The sequence below is a fragment of the Manacus vitellinus genome, unplaced genomic scaffold (genome assembly GCF_001715985.3).
Source record: "Manacus vitellinus isolate BGI_N305 unplaced genomic scaffold, ASM171598v3 scaffold_8_pilon, whole genome shotgun sequence".
Lineage (NCBI taxonomy): Eukaryota > Metazoa > Chordata > Aves > Passeriformes > Pipridae > Manacus > Manacus vitellinus.
The window spans coordinates 17,044,686-17,060,240 of record NW_021940864.1 but is presented as its reverse complement, the minus strand read 5'-3'; the positions used below and the strand labels follow the sequence as shown (position 1 = coordinate 17,060,240).

Below are 15,555 nucleotides of genomic sequence, written 5' to 3'. Positions count from 1 at the left end.
AAAAAGAAAGCTGGAAATTTTCAACAAACCAGATGTGCTTTGCAAAGCCTATAACATCTTCCAACCTCAATGGGCTCTCTGTGCTTGTTGAATCACAAGCTTTTTTCTTACCATGGAAACCTGTTAGCCAATTAAAGGAAGAGAGGGACCAAGACATCTGATTATCCTATTCTTTTTTGATTTCGCAAAGCAAATTGAGGGGAAAAAAAGCAGTGGGACAGGGCGGACTTTGAAAAATATCCAAATGAGTCTAGGAAGAACTGGTCTGATTCACAGATTTATTATTAATAATGAAGCCCTAGTTTTCACAGCTGGAATTGGATATCCTTCTAAATATAGATGTGGCTAATTGATTACCCTGAGTTAATCAGAGCCATGTTTCCTCAGCTGGGATTTAAAACACTATAAGTTATCTTTTCAAACCTAGGAAGTTGTTTTTTTTTTTTTTTTTTTTTTAAACTTCTTCAGTATTAGCAGAAGTAATTTCTTCAGTTATGGAAACAATCCATTACCAAGGTGTGTTGCTGACCTTCTTGGCAGATGATATTTTTCAGAATCCCATGCAGTACTTGTTCTGGCCTTTTTGCTTAAACAGAACCATTCATGGTCAGTGGCCATGGAGAGGAAGTGATATTTTAAATTTAAAGGGCCAGGTTGTCAGATGCAGGCATCCCTGTTTGCAGGGGAAGCCTTGTAACTGTACGTATCTTCATGCGGTAAACAGATGGCTTGGTTAAGAACTGATTGAAAACTTAGACCAACTCTTTAAACAGGCTCCCTAGCACAGCTGGTTCTTGTTCTTTTTGTGTTTTTCTCACTTTCAATACCCCTTTATAAGGGAGTATATACATTAGATCAAGGGATAATGTTTTCTGCCATTTCCCATAAACTTTAAGGTGGGGGCAGGAGAAAGTGAAACTGGCCTTGAACCTTTCACCAGTTTTTACATGTTTGAACAGACAAAAAATTGGCTTTTTTACATAAGAGAGATGAGGTTGAATATTGTTTGTGAAAATTTTTTCTCTGTTTCCTTTGGAGAAGCAATGAAAATCCCCACGCAGAGGCACAGTAACCTCCCATGGTATGAATTTTATTTTCCTACTTGAAAAAGGTGACATTTGCCCTATATGAAGCTTTACTATGTACTTAAGTATTGACAGTATGAACTTAGATCACTAGACTGTTTCATAGCTGTTCTACTTTGTGCTTGGTTTATAACAAACCTGTTTTTAAAACATTTTGGATCATCTTAGGAGAACAAAGTCTGCTTAGTCAGATATTGCCATTCCTGTACTGAATGTTAAACTTAAGCCTCTCTATAGAGGCACAGCAGAGGCCACTGCTGGGGCAAGGCTGATGAGGTAGGTAGGAAAAGTGTCCATTTCCAGTCTTTCTGATGACAGTTCCTCTCAAACAAGTGTTTATCATGATGAAGAAAGGCATTCAGAATCTGCACATACATTTAATAAGCTTAGCAGCTATAGTAACTGTTTTGAAGAACAGCAAGGCATTGAAAACAAAAATCCATTTAAGAAAATAGCAGAACACTCTGAAGCACAGAGCCAAGTGCCAGTTACAGGCTGCGCACTTCAGTTGCACATTTTGGGGACTGGTATTTTCTATCAGCCACTGAGGGTGATGAATAAGGAATGGGTCAGGACAGAGACTGAGGAAGTCAAGATGAGGTGTGTTACAAAAGGCACTGCTTTCAGAAACAGCTTGCTTTCAGAAACAGCCATTTGGTAAATAAATCACATAACTGTTGTACAGTAACTTAGAACTTCAGATGCTGCAGTGCAGGTCAGCATCTAACATATGAGAAATGTTTAGAGCACCTATATCTCAATTTTGTGACTGCCAGAGTCCTGCTGAACTCCTGGGAGAATCCTTTGAGATCATTTAAGCACAAGCAGAGCTGGGCCCAGCCCTGCCTGAAATTGGCAGGGCTCTTTGCATTAACTGATCTGAATGTCGCATAAAGAGAACAGACATTTATTTGAACTGCCTCAGTACAGAAATGGTGTCTTCATAACAACAGGCTCAAGATTACTTTTCTGTGAAAGACAGTTCATGTTGCATGGCTACATGGTATAATTCATTCATGCATTGGCTCCTTCTGCAACAGCAGACAGCACAGACAGCAGGAAATTTTTATCGTGGCTGTTTTTCCTCCTCCTCATAGAGCCCCATTCCTGCCATTTCCAGAGCTCTTCTGCCACTGTTTAACATTTCGTTGGCAAGCACAGCAGAGTTCGTATGTGCTGCTGTCCCGCTTTCCCTCTCCTTGCTAAAATGGCTTTTTAAAATAAACAACTGTCTAAACGATTTGCTTTGGCAAGAGGATAAATTCAGTGGAAAGTTTGGCAGAGGAAGCAGAGCTGGCACCGAGCTCGTGGACCTGTTATATCATGGAGCTTGGGGGCCCTTATGGTGTGGAAATGAACTTTTTAATGAAAAAAAAGATATACCATCCTGTTTTACAGTGGAAAACCCGCTGAAACACAGTTTTCCATCTTGCTTTTGCCCATCTCATCTGTCCCCAAATGACTTCGGGAGTAAGCAAGTTTCAGCCCTTGTTCCACAATATTACAGCACATCAGAAAATTCTGGAAAGTGTTTTCGACACATGAAGACTTAGCTGCAGATTTCACAATTGTGCATGACAGCAGGTACTGTTTGGCAGAGAATCTGCCCATGGAGCACTCAAGTGATTTGTACAGGGTGACACAAATCCTCTGACAGAGAGCAGAAGAGAGACCTAGCATCCAGAGCACCTTGGTAGGTGCCACACTGCCTCTTAGACCCTAAGTGAGGCAGGCAGTGTGGTTTAAGGCCTTGTGGGCAGGCAGGAGCCTGGGCTTCATAACAGCATTGGGTAGGCCATCTCCAGCAGCTCGTTGCTCCTCATCCCAGCACCAGTGCTTTGAAAAAGCATATATGGTTGCAGAACCAGACTTACAGAGAAATAGAAGTAATGAAGCCAGAGGGGTCTGTTAAACAGTGAAAAGACAGCTTGTCTCTCTTGATGCAGTGCCCTACAGATACGAGCAACTGATTTTTTGCCATTTCCTATATCAGATTAGTGGGGCAATGCTTTCTGTTCTGTAATGAATGGAGAAAGGAAGGCTCAGAAAGGAAGTATGAGTTCCCAAGCCACATCATGGGCAGAGCTGGCAACAGAGGCTGGATCTCCTGACTTGCCTGCCTCTGCTCAGTCAGCTTTTTCTCCAGAGGGGGTAGAGAAAGAAGGAAAATGTTTACTTCAGTGAACTGCAGATATTTCTTTTGTAGTTATTTTAGTACATCTAGCTCACAGATTTTTAGGTTTTTTTGTCTTTCACTGCTTTACAGTAAGTGATTGTGACTTACTAAGCCCTATGTTACAGGGCACCAAAGACAGGCTGTTCTCAGGCTTCTCTCTGCTGCTTAGAGACCACAACACCTTATACTCATGAGTGTCTCTGGAAGGCTCTCAGGCAGCTCAGTCTTTCCAGCACAGCAACACTGTTCCCTCTCTGGGTGGCAGTGGGGAGGCAGTGGCAAAAGCTCCTCTTGCCAGCGTGACATGAACTAGCTGATGCTAGTAGTTGGGTGACAGGCCACGTGCAGGACATTCGCAGACAACACCACCCTCTAATGGAGACTTCCACGTGTGTAGGATCGAAGATCCCGGAGGCAAGGGCCCCTGCCTTTCCAACCCCCAGATTCCTTAAGAGACTAGGAAACCCCAGTGGACATTTATGGACTGAAATCAGCTCGGTTTCTGTGTGCCCCTTTGCTGAGCACAGGAGGAACACAAGGGAGGGACACAATGCATTGCAAGGGGCAACAGCCATCTCCTCTGGGCTGCCCATGGACTTCAGGCTTCACGGGAGTTTGAAAGGCCTTCCTTCTAGCTAGCAGCTCTAGTCACTGCTCTTAATTTATGCCTTATTTCCAATTTTCACAGGAGTTAACAACAAATTAAGTGGAAAGAGATTCCAGGTAGCATATCCCCTGTGAGTAATGAGCTTCAGGTGCTCTGTGTGTTCAAGCAGTAGGGGCAATGCCTGTGCTGAAGTCTTCCTCTGGCACTCTTCTGCCTCCCTGAGTGATTGTCACACTGGAGCAAACAAGATAAGAAAGTAGAGCACATGGAGATGCTTTATCTCCTTCTCTGGTATTTACAGCCTATATTGTCTCTTTATGAAGAGCTGGTACTGTTTCAGGGTGGGTTACTGTGAGACTGCTGCACTTTCCTATATTCAAACAGCCTATGTGTACATAATATACAGATAAAATTACACAGAGGGATGGGGAGAGTTGTGCATACTTGTGTATGTACCTTCAGAGGCTTTCAGAGAAAAGGAGTTAAACAGAGAAGTAATCTGTTGCTGTTTCCATGTAGAGTTTCCTTCAACTTCTGCCATGTTTGGTAGCTCAAGGCAACTTGCATTTCTTCCAACACTTTTTTTTCCAGATTCTTTGGTTTTCTTTGTTTGTTTCTGGCTGAGAACACAGCCTGTTTAAAATAAAAAAGAAGCTATTGCTTCAAACTTTGTGGGCCTGGCAGGGAAAGCAGAGAAGGAGAGATGCTGAATCTCTCAGGCCGTGCCAGAAGGAAGCTGCTTTCCTTGGAGATTTCTTCCCAGTTGAATGTGAGACATTGTTCATGCTTTACCTGGTACAGGGCCAGAGGGGTTTATGAAACCTGCTTCCAAATTCATTTTGTGCTTGAGATTGGAGCGTGAACGGTTCTTACTGTCTTTCATTCTGCAGGAGCATCCACATAAGGAAAGGGAAACTAGGCTGTGTTAGTATGACCTTGAGAGAGTTTGAAGGCAGACTATAGCCTGGGAGAGTCTGGATTTGGTTTGGTGAACGTTGAGGTCTGTAAGGATGCTCAGCTGCTCAGTGGTGGTGTGCCAAAGTGCAAGGTAGGACAGCTGTGCATCAGGACACAAGTACCTTCAGGAATGTATTTCTCGTGCTGCCTGTTGCAATACAGAGGTGTGTGAGTGAAGGCAGCTGGACAATGTTACAGCTTTTGGATGCGTGTCCTTATGTAGCACTTAGTGGTCGTGTGTGTACATGCTGTTGATAGACTGTATGTGCATGGATTTGAGTGCATTTTGGTGAGTAACAAGGCATGCTTCTACGTGTGAGTGTGCAAAGAAGAGAGTACAACTCCTGCAGGACTGATGCCCAAGAGCCAGGGGTTGCTGTGAATTTATCCCAATCAGAACTGCCCTGTGACTGAAGTCCTGCCAGTTGGCTGCCTCAAAATGCATCCTGCAGCCTCAACATTTGCCTTTTAAAATAAAAACCACTTGTGATGTATTCACTGTCTTTTAAGTCTGCCCGGGAGCCCTGGCTGCTTTCCTTGCCCCTCTCTCATGCCTTGTCTGTCTATAGTCTCCTCTCTCCTGGGCAACACCCTGACTCATAGGACTCCAGAGAGATGGATGACATGGCAAAAGGTTTCTGAGAGGACAGACTGTAACTTTATTGCAAAAAACACTTTAACTCAAAACATTTTAAAAGTGGATTTGAAGGGAAGATGGAAGGGGAAAGTATGGACTAAAACTTCTTGTTTCCCCACCTAGCTCACTGTCTTTCATGCCCTGGCTGTCCCACAGCTGCAGCTGAGATGTGGCCAGACGGCTGTCCTCTGAAATTAACTCTATTACCCTCAGGCACTAAACATGGGGGAGGGCGTTGTATGGACAGTTAGTGCTCTCCAGCACCATTGCCCCATGACTCCCAAAGGATATCCAGGAGAGAAGATTCTTCAGGGATAGAGGCACCTGCCTTAAGGAGAAGTGCTTCTGTTGCTGGGGGTAGTTTCTGCTCTCACCACATGAATGTTCAGAGGGTATTGAATTGCATGTGTGGTTACTCATAAGCTATCCTTGCTGTCTTCACCAAACTGCCTGCCTAATTCTTGCTCTATTGTTTTCTGCCCCCTTGACAGTATGCCAAGGCACTGAAGCATTTTGGAGAGGGCGAGGGCAAGATGCAGCCAGATGAATTTTTTGGCATCTTCGACACTTTCTTACAGTCATTTGCAGAGGCCAAGCAAGATCTGGAGAATATGAGGAAGAAAAAGGAAGAGGAGGAGCGCAGGGCACGCATGGAGGCTATGGTGAGGATCTGGGCACAGGAAGGTGTTGCCTTTTCATGTCTTGAGAGAAAGGCTGACAGAGCCAATTTCAATGCTCATGCGCCATCACTGTCAGTATTTTATGTTCTTCTCCCTACTACCTTCTCTTTTCAAATGATGACATTTTCCTGCTGTCTGTCTTGTCAACTCTCAAGGACATACTGTTTGGCTCCTAAATTACCCTCTTTTGTATTCAGATACCAAATCTAGCCCAAGTAGTTCTGCCCTGGCACTTTGCAGAATGGTGTTGCCCCTGCCCCATGCCAGAGTATTCTGCTTTTGGGCTGAAAGTGAAGAAGCCAGATTTCCCTCACTCTTGCCAAGCTGGTCAGATTCCAGTCAGAATCCATCATCATCTGCTGTGTGCCTGTCATCTGACAATATACAGTGACACGGCAAATGCCCTGGCACCTGCTGCAGCCCACACTGGTAGTATTTCTCTCTGGCAGCCTTAATGCCTTGATTACTGGGGCTGCATCCAGCTTTGATGTGGCAAGAGAGCTTTTGTGCATCATGGATTTTGCTGCTGGGAGACAGACGTGTGTTCCCCCAGGGGTTCATGTGAACCAGCCTCCCCCTCTAACCTCAGCCTCTGTGATGCCTGAGAAGCTTGGCAGTCCCCTGCCTCCTTCCCCCCTGCCAGCCCTGTAACCCTGGCTGCCACCATGGCCCCAGGCCTCGCTGTGGGGAGTTGATGATTTAAAAGTTTGCTGTGCCAAAAGCACTGGTTTATGCCTTTCAGAAGAGAGAGGTAAAACACCAGGATGCCAGCAGCCTTACTGTTAGACACAAGGATAAAATGCCAGGGCTTAGGCTCAAGTTTCCTCTCAGTCAGCCTGGGAAGTGCAGAAGCCTGCTGCTAAAAAACTAGGGTGGTTTCATAAGCTAATACACCACGAGGAAGGCTGCAGTTTGCTTATGGAAAGAGTCTTCCTGCAACGTGGAGCTAGTGTGCAGAGCAAGCAATCTGCTTCCTGACAGTCACGACCATCCCTTGGCATTTCTACTGAGTTTGAAGCTGAGCAGTGCAGAAGGGATAGCCTAGCTCCTTGGAGCTACCCTTGGGAGACCAAAGGCATCACACTGACAGGTGGACTTATCCAATGATTTGTAAAATCAGCAGTTCTGTTTCACTGCTCTTTGTGTTTATAATCAGTTTCTCTTTCCAGAGTTGAGGCAATGTGTCTTCATCTTCCCAGCAGTGCAACACGCTGCCGTCATGCAAACAAGAACTGTTTGGTGCATAGGGTTTTTATTGATAATTTGATATCTCAGACAATTTTCATTCTCCAATATATCTAGCTTGTAGCTTTCTAGGATTTTTCCTTTCTTCTTTTCCTCCTTTTGCAGGACTTCAGCCTTTCTGCATGTCAATTTAGCTAGCTATGCCCCAGGTGCAAAGTTGTTTGTGACTGTGTTTTGTACAGACACATCCCAGTTCATTTCAGACTCACTAGGTTAGGTGCAGTCAGCATGGTAGGTGCTGGCACACTAAGGTCACTGCAAGCCAGGTCCCAGAAGCTGGGTAATTACCTATGCCAGCATCACCTGTAGCTGGTCATTTGGCACAGGTACTTTACTGGCACTATCCTACTGTAAAATTAGTGCAAAACAGCAGCAGCACAGATAGATCCCATGCTTCCTCTTTGCTGCAGGGTGATAGTGCTTTGTGAGGTAGACACACAGTGCTACTCATTCCTCATCTCTCCTACCTTCTGCTTGCCTTCTGCAAAAGGGAAGTCCCACATTGTCTCCTGTTGCTCTTGGCACCAGGCGATGGCCTTATAAATAAGCTCCTGCTTTCTTTTTTCCCTAATCTGTGCTGATGCATTTTAGCTGCTTCTTGGCAGTGTACCTAGTGATCTGGCATCTTGGTTAGCTAATCCTAAAGCTCTCTGTCTTTCTCCACAGCTAAAAGAGCAGAGGGAAAAAGAGAGGCGACAAAAGAAAGCAAAAGCTGGAAGCATCTCTGAAGAGAGTGGGGAGTTTGATGACCTGGTATCAGCATTAAGGTCGGGTGAAGTCTTTGACAAAGACTTATCCAAGCTCAAGCGTAACCGCAAGCGTTCGGGCAACCAAGGCTTAGAGACAAGTCGGGAGCGGGTGGTGACAAAACTAAATTATTAACTACAAGAGGAAGAAAAATAATCAACCAAAAGAAGGTGATGAAGAAGTGCAAAAGAAGGAAGATGAATGTGTGTGATGGCGCCTGGCTGACAGCTGCCCCAAAGGATTTCTTTGGACTGTGGCTAGAGTCGTTACCTTTCCGTGATCAGCTTTCCTCTCATCCCTCTTCTGTGCTCCTAATTTGAACCATTATAAAAGTGCCTCTGTGGAGCCAGCAGGGCCTGTGACTGGGCCATGCAGAGCTGACAGATTTGTTTCTAGGAGTTTTTTGTGTCATCAAAGGCCTCATGGTGATGACAGAAAGTACTTGGGCTTTGCAGAGGGCCTAACAGCTGGAACAAGATAATTTTCTGTGTGCCAAAGTAAAAAATAGTCACGATCTCCATCTTGCTGATAACAAGGAAGACTAATTTCAGAGCAGCTCTGTAAACACCTGTCACCTCTTCAGGATCTAGACTGGCCTTCAGGGGTTTGTTGAGATGTGGTTCTTGAAGTTTACAATTCCCTTCTAGAATTGGATTTTATAAGCCATTGATTAGCACCTGAAAAATTCTTCTGACCTCATGTCCTGCATAGTATTTTTGTATGGCCTACACTGTCCAAAGTGATGCTTAGAAGGAAGTCTTCAGATTCTGGAACAAATTGAAATTCAAGAATCAGGATCAACATAGAATAATTTGCGAAAGTCTTTTGGATTCTGCTTTTCTAGAAGGAGTTTTCTGGAATTTCTTGGTGGTTGAGTCTTGAAGCTATGAAATGCATCTTCTCAGGAAGAAGCTCTGGCTTTTCTTTAGAAAACTAAGCCACTGCCAGGCTGGGATTACAAGTAGGATGACTGTGGAGCCTGTTGTCATTGCTGGAGGCTGGGAGTGAATCAGTGGAAAATTTCTTACCTGTTTGTGCAAGATTTCTTAGTGCAGCCCAGTGGAAATCAGGAGCTCTCTCGTATCATCCGCAGGTCTCAAGCAAAAGCAAACAGGGTCACTGCCTGCAAGAAATGAGATTTCTTTTCCACTTGATGCTAGCTGTGATTGCTTTTGGCATGAACTGGTCTTTCCGTCTGACAGGCTGACTGACCTTCACTGTACATGCCCCACTCCTACCAAGGGGAATCACTTAACTCAGTAAGATACAAGTGGTGTCAAAGATGAACCTTCGAGCCCATGGACTTTTTCATTTTGAAGAGGTCACTTGGAATAAACCAAAGGAGAGTCCCATAATTATGGCTGAAAGTTTTTCCAGGGGGACCTAGAATTGTGTAAGCCAAGCAGGCTTTAGAGATGGGTTAGTTCATGAGGAAAAAAATAAATTTATATGTAGGCTACATGTATGAAGCACAAAGCAGAAAAGCAAAGAACCCAAGAAGAGGCCTGAATTCTGTGTGTTTTCATGGCTCTAAGAAAGGGATTGGACTGTGTGGGCTATTATGGGCTTTTTTTGTACTTCTTTTTTCTTTTTTGTTTTTCATCTTGTCTTCTTTTTTATTATCTTCCCTGGAGAAGGAAAAGAGGAAAAGAAAGAATTATGATGGATTCTTTCTCATAGATAGGAAGAAAGAGGAGATTTCAGAAGAGGGACCCACCATCTACAAACTATGCATCATTAGTCAACAGCACAAAATGTCAAGGAATCCCAGGGAAGTGAAAAAAGCTCTATTTGTCACTTTAATAATTTGGTTTGATTTTTCTCTGAATGTCACTTAACCTCAGGCTCTGCACCGAGTCTGCAGAACAGAACTTCCTCTGCAATGCACGCTGCCTGATCAGTATTATACACTACGATATTGGAGAAGCAAACTGTGTTGGTTTCCTGAACACTTTGAAACCTAAATAATTATGTAAACTATGGAAAGAAGCAAAAAATTCAGAATTGTTAAACTCTAATGTTTCATTGTTTACTGAATTTTGAGTCTCCCACCCCAGAACTTCCCTATTTACGACATTCCAGACTGCCGCGCCTCTGTATAATACTCATCGTAAAGAGCTGGTATCTTACAAGAGCTGGGTGCATTCTCCTCCCTTACCATCCCACTCCCCTTCTGGGATTAGCTATTAACAGCAATGCCTATTGCAGTGGACACAAGCACCTTGTAGAAGAAAGACTGTATTTCATAAAGGTTTTTGAAAGTTTAAGAAAAACTCTCACTTTTTTAAGCATTTTTATTTTAAATTACAAAATGGATTTTTAGAAATGTCTCTTGTAAATTATATTAACAAGCTCCTTGCTGCTCCCTGAAGTAGACTTGCTATATATCCCAGCCCTTTTGTTTGTCTTGTTTTAAAGCATGCCATGTAACCTATGCCATGTAAGCCATATGAGAGGTGGTAATATGTGCCAAATTGGTATACAGTTGAGTTTAGATTTGGATAATCCCTGAATTCCAAAGATTATGCTTTTAGGGATTAGAACATTGTAGGGTTTTTTCCCCCCGCCTTTGTTCTCCCTGGGTTTAGGACTCACCCAGAAATTCAGGTGTGGTGCCAAGGTCAGCTCTGGTGCAAGATGCTGTGACTCATAGCTCTGTGCAAGTACAGCTGCTTGCTTGCTCCCCAGGTACTTGTTTGATAAGGCAGACTGTCAGCCTGCCAGTGCTGTCAGAGAAGAAACACCTCAGGGCAAACACTTTGAATATAAATACAGCATTCCCCCCACCCTGTATTTGTCAAACCAGGCTTGTGCTGTGCTTTTTGAAACTGAAGTGACTTTGCCAAGCCACAAATGTAGCAAAAGCAGAGAGAGTGATATGCCCCTCTGTCCCTTTGTGTGCAGTTCAACCCCGATCTAAAGAGATCCTCTATGATGGTACGCGGCAGTGCTCCAGCAGCACTGAGAGCCCAAGGAAACGATAGTTTTGCCACCTCTTTGACTCATACATAAATAATGAGAGATTGTGCAATTTCTGTAAATCAGCTGTGGGATACTTACAGGGATGGACAGAAAGCTCGAAGTCATGTCCCTGATTCATCAGCAAAACTTTCTCAGCACTCCAGTGCCCCAGACTCCTGTTTTGAATCTGTGATGGTGGCTGAAAGCTTTGTTCAGTGTGCTGGACAGTCCCCCTGGCTCTTGACTCCGTGGTGAAAGTTCATAAATAAGGTTTTGGAAAAGCTCAGTTTCACACTGAGTCAAGCACTCATTTCACGGAAGCGGTGACAAGCAGAGAGGCCCATTAATTACTGTATGAGATGAGGCTGCCCATGCAGAAGATAAGGAAAAATTTGGCTCTGCTGTAGGGCCTAGTGTCAGATTCTTGCTGAAGCCAAGTTTGTCTTGCTTCTCATCTCTTGCGTACTCTGAGTACATCTAATATTCTATTCTTCAGCAGTTGTGGTAGAGTTGCTGAGTGCTGAAGGAAAGGAAAATCTGACTCTGAGCAGGTATAGCAAGCAGTCCAAGGTCTAACATTGTATTGAGAGCTGGCGAACAGCTGGGGTCTGCTGTTGTCCTTGCACCTGTGCCTAGCACCAGCATTCTAAGAGAAGCCACTCTGGTTTTGGAAGTAAGTGGAGGAGGAGATGTGAGAACGAAGGGTATAATCATGGGCTTGTTCTGCTTCCTGCAGAAATGTAGTTGTTGCTAACTTTATGATGAAGTTCCTCACACCTAGAAGAGGAGGTACTTTTTAACTATCCAGACTTTGTCCCTAGAGGTCTAGTGCTCACTCATTCACCTCTGCTTCTCTGCATTGTGGCTAACTAGGTTGCATTAGGATGATTCCAGAAAAGACTGAAGAAGACTCCCTCCCCCTCCCACTTGCTTTGATCTGAGTCACTCTACTCAGTCGATGGTAAGTCTCTAGAAGTGCTGCAAGGTAAAGTGACTTCAGGGCAGCAAGGCCCTTCCAGACTCTGCAGCACAGCTATTGTCCAGGCACTGGTTCCCTATGAAAGCAGAAGTAGGACCTGTGTTCAGGGCTAAGGGACTTCCTTACTAGGGAAACTACCTGGATATCCTTCAGAAAAATTTTTGTAATGTGTTCAGAATGTCTGAGGAAGGGAAATCAGAAGGGATCCTGGTGGGAGACCGTGGGGCAGGTGTTTCCATAATGATCAGCCCCACTGACTGAATCTTTCCTCTTCTTTAGGAAAGCTCACACTCTGAGCTGGGTTGCATGGGAGAAGCTTGTATCAGGAATTTCCGTGAGGGGAAAAGAGATCTGTTGTACAGTAGATGATGTACATGATATATGCAGTTTTGTTTCTGGGTTGGATGTTTTGGGGTTTGTTTGTTTGTTTGTTTGGGGGTTAAATGATTTTTTTAAAAAAGGTTTTAGGAATCTCTAAGGGGAACCTGTAAATCTGACACCTCTATTTATTTTGCCTTATTTTAGTTTGCTATGTTTGTATGTATACACTGCATTACAGCAAGGACTATTGAGACCGTGCCAGGGCATTACACCAGCTAGAGACAGCTGGCTGGGCTGCTGCACCACTGAGGCTGAGCTCAGCAAGGGGATGCACGTGAGCAGCCTTGGAGTGAGAAGGGAGGGAAGGAAAAAACCTTCTCTATTGCTTTTGTCATAATGACTGCCCCTGGTGATCCTGAACTGATGGAGGTTGGGTAATTTAGAACACTTTCTACAAAAGCTGTTTATTTTTCATCATGAATCATGGTGAGAAGATTGAGAAGAGTTAAGGTGCACAGTTGCTCGCTCAAACTTTGTCATTCCACACAAACTCTGTCCATAGTGCCAGAGAAGCTTGGATAGATGGCCAAAAGTGGTTCATGCCCTGTAACCTCTCACCAGAGTTAACATGCTGGTGAGACAAACTGGGACAGTTCTCCTTCCTCAGAGCTAATATTCCTTCCTGTCCTCATAGCCAAAGAATAAGGATTTCCTCTACTTCCTCTCTTTTCTCCTCCACTCCACCTCCCCAGATTATCCAGGGTAAAAAAAAAAATCTTTCTGCAAATTGGTTTTCTACCCGTAGAGTCTCCAGCAATCACCAGGTGTTTGGCCATTGCTCCTTGGCTTCTGCACTTGACATAGATTTCTGGTTGCCTTCGTTCCAAACAGGTAGTCTCCATTGGCCACCCTAGTTTCTGGTTTAAAGGTAGAAGGACAACCTGGGTAACACAATTTGGCCAACTGAAAAAAACCCCAAAAAACGTATATATATATAATATATAAAAAAAGCTATCTCCTACTCTAAATAGTAGTTTGTATGAGCAGTATTCCCTGAAGTTGGCCAGATTTTGCTCACTGTGCCTGTTGAGAAGGATGCCATGACTCTAGCATGGTGTTTTGGCACCTCATTTCATCAGAGTCTGGATGCTTCCAAACCATTTTTCAGTTACAGGTGGTAATGTAGAACAGATCCATTGCAAACAGTGTAAGATGCTCTGGTTTTACACCAGCGTAATTCAAAGTAGGATCTGGATTAAAACTTTCCTTCAGGCAGTTTTGTCTATTTACAAGATGTTCTACACAGCTCATGAAAGGCTTGGTCCTTTTAGCTTCCACCTCTAGGAGCTCTAACCCAAGTGATTTACAAAAGCCTCTGTGACAAGCTGTTTTCCCACTTTGTGCTCGCCCTCAAACAGGCTCTTTAAAATTCTTCACAGTTTTTAGAATTGTAAGGGAACGTTCGGTACCTGAGTTGCTCTGTGCTCAACACCTCCCTTCCAAACCATCCCCACCTTCAGTTGTTCTGCTCCCCTGCAAGCCTGCTCAGCTTGAAACTCGTAGGTGTCTTTGGGAGGTGCCCCTGCCCACCCAGCTAGAAAGTACAGTGCTGCTTATTGAAGTGGGAGGTTGTGTGCTGCTGTAATGCCTTGGCGTATCCTCATTCTTAGTCAGTTTAAGACTATAAGTGAATTAAATGTACAAATCCTGTAGTGTCCTTTTTATCTGTATCTTTTTATAAGAATATACTGTAATACTAAAAAAAAACAAAAGCAAAAAAATTAAAGATATATTGCCCCCACTGCGCCTCTGTAAATTTCTTTGTAGTTTCAATTTCTGTGTATTTTGCTGAAAAGTCTTAAAAGTGAGTTGGAGTCTGAGTGCACTTTTTTGTTTAACTGTGGGTCTCTTTCTTTGATCAAGAGCATGCTGCTCTTTAGGTGACACAGTCACTGCAGAGCTGGTGAGAAACTTCACAAGTTGTTCTGGAGGAATAAACAACACAGTGAAACACAAGCACATCTTCCCCACACCATGCAATGATGAAGAGCTGATAATGAAGCCACCAGGTTACCAAACCCAAGGGTCCTCTTAAAAAGACTGTGAATAAAGCTCTCTCTCATTCCTCTTTAAGAGCAACATAGGGTACATAGGAGTTCACTTAAAAAGGAAAAAGAAAAGAACCTCTCTAAGGGTTCATAATCCGTGTCTGGACATAAGTAGTCCAAGTGAGGACGAGAGTGCAGTGCTGGCCATAAGCTCCCTTATGTAACTGAACAACATCCTGACAGCAAGAGCGTTGACTCAGAGAAAGAGTGGGCAGGAGAGGATTGCTGCAAAGGAAGGAGTTAAATAAGGCCAGCTGAAAAGAAGCCAGGAAAGCCAACATGAGGAGTGAAGACTTCAGAAAAGCAGGGTAGGGGGACTGGAGGGAAGTTAGACACAGGACAGCAGGGCAAGCAAGATGCACACAAGGGCTAGAGCTAATTTGTGGCTGAATTGAGGGATGTGCTGAGGAATTCCTTGGAGCTCAGAGGCAGAAGCTTGTTCTCATCATAGACGCAATGCGTGCAGCTGTTTCATTTACACATGGATCTCCTCTTTTCTGTTAACGGAAATAGGCTGCTGACAAAATTCATCCTTAAGCCACAACATTTCATGCTTATCTTCAGCCCATCAAAGGGCAATGCTTTGACCATGAGCTCCTGAGAAGTTCATGCTTCCAGTGGGAGCCTTGCTGGCTGTACAGCACATTCCTACAGCACACAGGAACCCCAGACAAAGCCCCAGCTGTTGGTTCTGGCTCTCAGGTGGGAAAAATTGGGGAAATGAGCAAAAGTAATCAGGGGGTAATTGCTTGCACAGGCTGAGGATCAACAAGCAGCAGATGGGAGTCTGAGTGGTTTGTGGGAAAGTTTTTGTGTTTTATTTGTTAAAAGGGCTCTCAGCTTCTCTGTTTTGATCAGTTTGGTTCACACTTTGATAAACTTCTGACTCTGAGATTCTTGCTTTACAGATGCCAGGGCAAAGGCATCTAGGGATGTTTCTGTAACGTCTGCACTGTGTGAGTGGAAGAGGCAGGATGCAAATGCAGGGACCTCCCTGGATTCTCTTCCCTCGCAGCTGGCATTTGGTAGAGAGGTCAAACCATTGCTTTTCC

At 44.1% G+C, this 15,555-nt stretch overlaps 1 protein-coding gene across 2 annotated transcripts in view; it reads left to right on the top strand.

The window, feature by feature from the left end:
• DAAM2 (dishevelled associated activator of morphogenesis 2) overlaps positions 1-14,196 on the top strand; it is a 176,575-nt gene extending 162,379 nt beyond the window's left edge. For both annotated transcript variants that reach the window (XM_018085197.3, XM_008932798.4), the window contains 2 exons: positions 5,954-6,124; positions 8,054-14,196. In XM_018085197.3, the coding sequence (XP_017940686.1) occupies positions 5,954-6,124; positions 8,054-8,269 (387 nt within the window). In that variant the 3' untranslated portion in view covers positions 8,270-14,196. The remainder of the gene's footprint in view (positions 1-5,953; positions 6,125-8,053) is intronic.
• The last annotated feature ends 1,359 nt before the right edge of the window (positions 14,197-15,555 follow it).